The sequence below is a fragment of the Galeopterus variegatus genome, unplaced genomic scaffold, assembly GCF_000696425.1.
Source record: "Galeopterus variegatus unplaced genomic scaffold, G_variegatus-3.0.2 Scaffold6102, whole genome shotgun sequence".
NCBI classification, from domain to species: Eukaryota; Metazoa; Chordata; class Mammalia; order Dermoptera; family Cynocephalidae; genus Galeopterus; species Galeopterus variegatus.
In genome coordinates this window covers 29,552-39,198 of record NW_007732213.1, presented here as the reverse complement: position 1 = coordinate 39,198, position 9,647 = coordinate 29,552, and the positions used below count along the sequence as shown (strand labels likewise).

At 40.1% G+C, this 9,647-nt stretch overlaps 1 protein-coding gene across 1 annotated transcript in view; it reads right to left on the bottom strand.

The window, feature by feature from the left end:
* Positions 1 to 9,647, bottom strand: part of RAB3GAP2 (RAB3 GTPase activating protein subunit 2 (non-catalytic)) — a gene marked incomplete at its 3' end in the record, with an annotated part of 103,863 nt that overhangs the window by 68,146 nt on the left and 26,070 nt on the right. Inside the window, exon 2 of the mRNA XM_008590443.1 lies at positions 8,865 to 8,929. Coding sequence (XP_008588665.1) covers positions 8,865 to 8,929 — 65 coding nt within the window. The remainder of the gene's footprint in view (positions 1 to 8,864; positions 8,930 to 9,647) is intronic.

Here is a 9,647-nt window from a genome sequence, read left to right as displayed (position 1 = left end):
AAACCCTCGGCGGGAGCGCCACCACACTCCCAAGCGGCGCACTGTAGCAGTGCACCACCGGACCGGCCCCTCAAGGATCTTTAAAAAAATTAAGACAAGTAAAAACTTTTCTTAGTTGGCACAAATGTGGAAGACACTAATGTGGATTATGAAAAGGAATTCTTTCTATATGAGGGCTACAGCATATACTTTAAAAAATTTCTTTGATTTTAAGCCCACAAATTTGTCAAGTGATTGTTCTTTCACAATGTAGCAGATGGTAAAATTACAGTAATTTAACCGGCCTTTCAATTATAGCTGTCCACTATGGGGGCTGTTAAATTATCACTTGGTAAACATAGTGGCAAATGTTTTTTGGTCTACCAGCTATTGCAGTGATTAGATAGCCATTGAAGTACCATAGAGTAGTTTTTCAAAGTTTTCAACTTTAGTACAGTAAATCCATCATTTGCAACTTATGTTGTTACTGTCATTGTACTTTCACAAATATTGATACATTACAACTGTGCCAGTAAAATGCAGTGTAATTAAGGGGCTGCCAGCACATTAACTGTAATTGTCAGTAGTTTACCACCTAAATCTCAGAAATAATCATCTACACTTTTAAAGCAAGACATAGTGCTTCAGTAATTTTGAAAAACAAAAAGAAAGTAAACAATGCTGTGTTTTCCTTTTTTTTTTCTCCCTAGTCTGCTACTAACGTAGGTAATGCCCAATATTTTTCAAACTTTCTTTGTTTTTAGGTGGCAGGACTTTTTATTTCAAAATCAAGTTTTACACAAAATTTCGATATATGAAATAGGAAAAGCTATACAGCCCCCCTGTACAACCCTAGAGCTCGCTCTAACACAGCATGAAAAGTACTAGCCTATGCCATATTCCAGATCATGGAAAGATCTTAAGGTCTTTTCAAAATTAAGATGGGGCAAGGCATAATCTCCTTCTAAACTTCATTACAAATGACCCAAGGAAAAAATTCTCAGAAATACGATTTCTGAGGAAGTTAACTATAATAACTTCAACTGCTAATCCAAGTAGGATTGTTATTATTTATTCTTAAATTGTATATATAATATGATCCCATTTTTATAAAATTTTCTTTGTGCCCATTCATCCACCCACTCAACCTTCTATTTGTATAGCCAAAGAAAAATATCTACATGGATAACCTTGAAGTTAACAACAATGTTAGGAAGTTAACGGATTATTTTATTCTTTGTATTTTTCTGTAATACCTGAATTTCCTGTAATAAACACGTGTCAAAACTATTTCATTCCTTGTAAAAAATTCATTACATATATAATAACAAAGGAACTCCAAACTATCTACTAAATCTATATGCTCCCCTAGGCACCATGGGATACAAGAAAGTCCCAAACAATTTCTGCTCAGAAACTTTACTATCTAGTTGGACACACAAGACTAATAAATAAGAAACAATTAGCACCCACTGTAAATCAGAATAGATCTAATAGCTAAACTAAGTGCTATGGACCTTAAATTGCTATCAGAGTTTGAACACACTCTGACCAAGTGAACACCTGACATTGAACACACTCTGACCAAGTGAGCTAGTCAGACAGCTTTAGCTCAAGTGGTTACTTCCTCACAAAGGACTTTTCCATCTACATGAAACAGTAAGGCTAGGCTTGTGAACCAAACTGACTCCATTTTCCCTGCAGAGGACACTTTGTTACTTTTCCACTCCTCAGTCATGAGACCCCCCCAAGGCAAATGATTACACCATGGCTCGCCCTGATAAAATAGACTGAGATAAGAGAGGAAACACCTATTCACTGAGTTGCAAAACCCCTCCCCAACGTTTGTTTATTGTAATTGTAAAAATTAAGTTACATATTAACTAACCTTAAGACCCCTTTAGGAATTCCCACATGTCAGGAAGCTTCAAGGTGACCGCTACAATGACCCTCCTGCAGTGACAATGATGAACATCACTGCCATCCTGGACCTAAGGAGCAGGCGCAAGGACCAAAGCCCTAACCGAGCATGCACCCATGACGCAACCAGGAAGAACAAAATGGACCACCCTCCAGCAACGCTGGCCTGCACCCCTTAACTCCTTTCCCTGTAAAAGACCCTGAATAGCGCCCCTCGGGGGCTAGCTTTACTGTAGCTACTCCCCTTATGCATAAGTCTGTATCTCCTCTTTTAATAAAGCCTGGCTTGCTTCACTGCTAGGTACATTGTTTATTTCTATAACTTTGGAACCCAGGAGCCTAATTCAATCACCAGTGAAACCTGGAAAGCTTTGGGCACCACAGAAGACTCCAGCTGACTATTTTGCTCCCATGTCTCTGCTGCTGGAATAAGTCTCTCCTGGAGTCCTGGGCCTAAATTCTGACAAGGCAATGCTTTATTCTCTTTAACTCTACTTCCCCCGGTCCCCTTTTCGTCCTCTTTAAAGTGACTGCCAGACAACTACAGCTTCAACTCCTCTCAACCTGTGAGAAGCATGCTCCCTCTGGCCAGCAACGGCTTGCCCTGATGGGTAACTAGCAGAGGTGGGAAGGCCAGCCCTACACCATGAAGATCTTGCTTGAGCAGGTTCCACAGGACGGGATTCATGAGCGTGGTGGGGATTCATTCCCATGCCACGTAGTGACTGGAAGTCTGTAAGCTGCTAAAATTCTGTCTACCTTTCTCTGATTTTCTGAGCTCTCTTCTGTTTGATTAGATTGTGTCTGCTACTATGTAGGTGCACCAAGGAGGGCTCCCGGCTGTGCCTTTTTTCTCTGATTTAAATCTAGGTGGTACCTTTCTTCTTTGTGCCAACAACAGTGGGGACAACTGCTTTTATCAATTACAGTGTCAGTGGAATAGGTTGGCCCCTGCCAACCTATTGGGACTTTGGGATTAGGATAAACTGGACCCTACTGCTCTTTTCTCGTTTGTTTGGTTAGACATTTAGATGAGTATTGGTAATCTGAATAAACCTTCCAATCCTTGCACCAACTTTTGGACTTTCAAGTCATTTGTTTAGTGTGAGAGGACAAGCCGAGTCTGGTCTGTCGGAAACATACATAGGCATGATTGATTAAATCATTGGCCACTGGATATCAACTTAACTTTCAGCCTCTCTCCCCTCCCCGGAAGTAGAGAGGTGGGACTTTCAGTCCCACCTTGGTCTTTCCTGTGACCAGCCCCCATTCTGAAGCTACCTAGTGGCTGTGAGCCATCATTAGCATATGAAGTCTCTTAATCACTTTAGAGATTTTAAGGATTTTAGGAACTGCAAGTCAGGAGATGGGGACAAAGATCAAATATACATTTCCACAATGATTTCTATCAAAATTTAAAATGTGCATACCTTTGTGTTGGGAAAATATAGAAAAATGGTCAGGGCCCCTCAGATGTTCAGAATCTTGCCGAGCATTTGCTGTGAACAGGTTGTGTGTGGGCGGAGTTAGTGCGCCTGTGCGGTGCCACCACCTTGGCTAGAGCTTACTGCCTGGGCTGGCTACCACATGTGCAGCCATGCTTTCCAACCTACGGCTTCCAAGGACCTTTTTGCCATTACCTAGCTCATAGACCTGAGTGTAAAGGGTCTGGTGACCCAGTCTGGCATATGAAGGGTTTGTGACCCAGTCTGGGCCGGGCTTGAGGGGTCTGTGAGCTCCAGACCCAGTCCTAGCTCAACAAGTGGACCAGTCGGGGCAGGATTACCAGAAGGTAAAAGAGCCTGACAACTGGCCTGGTCGTGTAGCTTTACAATTTGCATCACGAACAGGGTTAAGAGCTCTACAATTGGTGATGTCGATAGGATGCCTACATTTGCCTTAACGCTACACTTTGCCACAGCAATTCCACTTAGGAATTTATTCTAATGGAATAAAAAGACTAGATAACATTCATTGAGCACTTACTATGTTGCATGTACCATTCTAAGCACATCTCACTTAATCCTCATAACAATCCTATGAGGATTAATAGTTATTATTTCCACTTTAGAAATGAGGCAACTGAGCTCAGAGAAGTAATTTGCCCAAGGTTTCTAATTTAGTAAGTGGCAGAATTGGGATAGAAATTCAGGCAGTCTGACTCACAATAACGAGCCCTTTACAGCCCAGGTGTAACCAAAGATGCACATAGATGTAAAGATGCTTACCGCAGCATTGTCTGTAGTAGAAGGGAAAAAAAAGAAATAAGTAAAAGAAAAAGAACACATAAAAACTAGATGTCCCTCAATAGAGGCATGAATTAAATAAATCATGGTGCATCTATCTATACAATAAAACAGTATTCCTTGAAAAGAATGAGAATTTTTATGTACAGATATGGAAAAACCTCCAAATTACATTAAATAGAAAAAGAAAAAATAGTGTGTAAAGTTTTTTGGGACTTTCAGGCAAAAAATGTCAATTAAACACATGAATTTTACTCTCACTCTCCCCAGCACCAAAATACCATTAAAAACAACAGTAAAATAATTTTCTTTAAAGAGGCAAAACCAGTAAGAGCATAAAAAAATGAGAGGAGAAAATCCACAAAATTTTGAGAGCTAGAAAGCGAATGGACAGGTGGTAACTGATTTCACAGTCCCTAGAAAACTATTTCCTAAACTGAAGGAGAGGCAAGCTGAGAAGCAGCCCCAGTTGCACTGCAAAACTGCCAACGGGCTGAGGAGCTGGGTGCCAAGTCCCTCTGGAAGTGAGGGCAAGGGTAGGGCTGAATTCAGGAGGCTTATTTGCAAATGTGTTTAACCAGCAGTCAGGTTCCCAGGTCCCCTTCCCCACTCCACCCAGCCAAATCCTTGGCAGAAGACCAGAGATCCCACCACCAAGCCAAAACTCACTCAGAAGCTACCCTGTGGGAATGCCTCAGGAATGCAAATTTGAACTAAAATTAACAATTGTAAACAAGAGAAAGGAAAAGTGGCAGCTGAAAACATGAGAAGACTGAAACAGGTCTCTCTTAAACATTTAGGTATAAATAATGCCAAGACTGGGCCTGAACTATCTGTTGCTTTGTGGTCAAAAAGATCCAGAACTTAAATTCACCTTTTTTTGCCAGCAAACAATCATTTAACTGCACTTTCCACACCAGCAAATCACTTCACCAGAATCTACTAAAACTAAATTAATGGTCTTACAGATCAAATGCTTTAAAGCCTCCCAAAAAAGGCCAAGAAATTTTGGAAAACAAAAATGGAGAAAGGTAGAAAAACAGACTGGGTGAGTTACACTAAAAGCCATGAGCTAAACCAAGCTTTCTGAACCTCAGCACTACTGACATCTTGGGCTGGATAATTCTTTGTTTTAGGGGGATTGTGAGATGCTTAGCAGAATCCTTGCCCTCTACCCACGAGGTGCACCTGCCCCAAATTGCGAAAGCCAAAAATGTCTCCATACAATGCTAAATCATTGCCAAATGTCCACTGAGGGCATTTTCAATCCCCAGATGAGAATCACTGGGCTAGAACCAGCTTGTTGAGAGGAAGGTCGTTGGCAAAATGAACTATTTCTAGAAGTTGTAAGGTCCGAGGTTCCAATGAGAACTGACCTTAGGCAAGAGACTCTCTGCCACTCCTCACAAGGATAACCTAGGGAAACACCTTAGCATATCTTGAGTGTTCTCCTTCTGCCTCTGGCCAATCTGGTGCTTATGTCTGCTATGTGGCAGATGGCACCAGAGACTAATGAAAACAATGAAATAAGGCAAAAGATTTTCCAGTATCATCCTAGATTATTAATGCTCTAAGAATCTTTAATCAGGTCATGCTATATTCTATTTCTCGGCCTGTAAACAAACATTTCTGGGGCCTCTATCTGACCAGCATGTTTTCATTCCCTGTTAATCTGCTAAATCATAATTGAAACTGTAAACTGTATTATACTTTCTGTACAACAGACGGAGCGTATTTCAACATGTCTTTTGAATGGAAATTTTCCATGCTGCCCACTTTAACTGAGAACCTCAAACCAGAGCCTTCCTGTGCTTCCTGTTCCAGTAACAACTACCCATTTACTACCAATTTACCACTACCTATTTACTTTTACTATCAAGCAAATCCTCAGTTCTATACTTCCTATCCTTTGGCCTTAATATACCAGTAAAGGAAAGCCTGTTAAATCTGCTTTGCCAGTTAAATTAACCCTTTTAAGGCTTCTTCCCAAACTGCCTCAATTCCCTTTACAGCATGAAGCTGAGCAAAATATGCCCCTCTAATCACTTCTTTCCTATAGCAAAAAAATTATAATCCCAACTAAAAGCTCTTGTAACACTGTTAAAAAAAAAACACATAAAAAAACTTGTTTACTATTTGTTAAAGGATCATCATTCAGTATATGACGTAGTACATGTACCTTCTTTTCTAATTTTTCCAAGCCAGCCACTGTCTTATCATGATGCCACTTAAAATCTAGTTGGTATAGAGAGAGATCTTTATTTTGCCTTTTTCCATTACAATACATTTTGAAAGCCTGTTCTGTATACCTTTTCTATCTTTTATTTTACTTACTTATGGACAAGAAGGAATTCCTTAACCTTATTCTTTTAACTTACCCAATTGCAGTCAGAGTTATGCCTGACATGGACCCATTATTTTGTGCATTTTTATGTACTGAATTACGTCCCCCATTCCCATTCAAATGTTGAAGCACTAAACCCCCAGTGTGACACTGTTTGGAGAAGAGGCCAATTAAAGAGGTAACTGAGGTTAAATGAGGTCATACAGGTGGGGCCTTATCCTATACGACTGGTGTCCTTATAAGAAGAGGAAGAGACATCAGAAGTCACTCTCTCTGCACATGTGCAGAGGAAAGGCCAAGTAAGGATACAGAGAGAAAGCAATTGTCTATAGGCCAGGAAGAAAGGCCTCATCATAAACCAACACAAGTGACACCTTGATCCTGGACTTCGAGCCTCCAGAACTGTGAAAAAAAAAATTTTTATTGCTGAGCCATACAGTCTGTGGTATTCTGTTATGGCAGCCCAAGCAGACAAATACAGGCATGAAATATCTACAGGAGAAAGGCGTTTGTCTTCTTATTTTTATTGCTGAGCCATACAGTCTGTGGTATTCTGTTCTGGCAGCCCAAGCAGACAAATACAGGCATGAAATATCTACAGGAGAAAGGCGTTTGTCTTCTACAATGGAAGCCATCCTTTAAGCTCCTAAGCCTACCAGTGTCATAGATACATACTTTCTTGGATGTGGCTGGCAATTGCTGATAGTGGATATTAAAACATGCTTTCTTCTCTAAGCTCTTATTATAGCTGACACCTCAGAATCAAAAAAAAAGCTAAAGAGGCTTTCTCATTTCTTAAAAAACCCTTGGTACTAAGTCTCTCAAAACAAAAGCTCTTTTCTCTCTTCTGCCATAAGAATAAGAAACTACTTCCAAAGAGCTAACAAAAGACTTGTGAAGGTGAAAAGCACCTGGAGTTCTTACAGGTCTCTGCTGAATGCAGAAGCAGCCAACTGGCCTCTGGGTCAGCATTCAGTGGCGGTGGCTGTTGCTCCACTTTGCTTCATTACCCCTACCTGTGGCTTATCTCCACATCACTGCAGCACTCCTAAAGACCAAAGCACAACATCTCTCTAATGCCAGACTAACGGAGAATAAAAGTTTACTTTCCTCTGTTGGGCATCTTAGCCTCAACCCAATGGCAACTGGTGGAGAACTCTATCGTTGTTTTCAATTATAGCGCCTCAACACAACCATAAGTTGACATCAAGACATTCCACTTCTTCCAATCCTGGTTCATTGCTTTATTCCCAACACCTAGAAAAATGTCTAGAACACGGTAAGCAAAACAAATATTTGTTGAATGAATAAGCAGCCTAAAAGAATAACTAGTGAAGGATAAAGAATCCTAAAACAACTATTCTCCATTTAGCCCACTGCTATGGTTTACATGTGTCCCCCAAAAAGCATGTGTTGGAAACTTAATCCCCAATGCAAGTGTTGGGAGGTGGTGCCTAATGGGAAGTGATTAGGCCATGAGGACACAGTGAATGGATTAGTACTGTCAATCCATTCCACCCCAGGGAGTGGGTTTGTAATTGGGGGAGTGGGTTCATCATAAAAGAGGAGGTCAGCCCCTTTTTTCTCTTTCTCTTGTCTCCCCTTGTCTTCCACCATGTTATGATACAGCAAGAAGGCCCTCACCAGATGCCCCTTGATCTTGGGTTTCCCAGTGAGTCTGGATGTGCTGTCCCCACCAAAACTCATGTGGATATCTGATCCCCAATGTGGTAGTGCTGGAAGCTGTTTGAGTCATGGGGGTGGATCCCTCATGAATGGATTAATGCTCTCCCTGGGGGGGTGGGGGGTCCTGAGTGAGATCTCACTCTATTAGTTCCCGTGAGAGCTGGTTGTTTGAAAGACCCTGGCACTTCCTTTCTCTCTCTTGCTTCCTCTCGCCATGTGATCTGCTTATACCTGCTGCTGCCTGCCACTTTCTGCCATGAGTAGAAGCAGCCTGAGGCCCATGCCAGAATCCTAAGCCAAATAAACCTCTGTTCTTTAAAAATTACCCAGTCTCAGGTAATTCTGAGATGGACTAATACACTCAGCCTCCAGAACTATGAAGCCAGTAAGTTTTTGTTCATTATAAATGTCTCATTATAAATGACTGTTTACAAATTATAAACTGAGTCATTATAAATGAATCAGTCTCATTATTCTGTTACAGCAGCACAGAACAGACTAAGATACCCACTTAGCTATAAAGTCAGTAAGTTCTGTAAGTACGAGTATCTAGTTAAGTAGTATTAAGTACAAAAATGTTCTTGGCATAGTAGATTTTAAAATGTCAACCTAATGCTGAACTGTGTTGCCATCATTACAAAAGGAAAATGATACTATCAAAGGACATGCGTATATTTATAAAGACTTACAGGTTCTTGGGGTTCTGTTTCTTCCCATGCTCCCCAACCATCATCTTCCCAGTTTGTTGATTTACCTATTTTAAAAAAAATAAAAAGTGCTTACATGAAATATAAGGCTTTAAAATATTTCTAAAACATTTTCTCTAAACATAGTAGAACCAATCCCTGTATAATTGCTGATATTAAGGAAGAAAACAATGATAAACTGTTTTATCAGGATTTTGTGATATGTAATATCAGCAAATATTTGGAAATATCTAATTTCCACATCTATGTAAGTAAAATTGTGTACAAGTTATTGGATCTTAAGATATTGAACATCAAGTTTATACACATTTAAACCCAACTGCAGAGGTGACTTAAAAAAAAATCTAAAAATGACAAATGTTTGTTACTTAAGACACTAGACAATACAGTGACAAAAAACACATCTAAAATTTCAATACAGATGTCTTAAAAAGTGACTTGTTTTTTAATAAGACATGGGATCAATGTTTTTCACTGAAAACTGAATTTTTATTTATTATTTATTTTTATTTTTAAATTTTATTTTATTTTGTCAATATACAATGTGGTTCATTATTGTGGCCCATTACCGAGGGGGTAGAGGGAGGGGGTAGAAGGAGGAGGGAGGGAGCTTTCGGTAACAGGAAAACTGAATTTTTTAAACAAGACAAGCCGACTATTCTGCACCCTTTCCTGATACTCTGTGATTTCTTTCTTTTCCTTCCTTCCTTCCTTCCTTCCTTCCTTCCTTCCTTCCTTCCTTCCTTCCTTCCTTCCTTCCTTCCT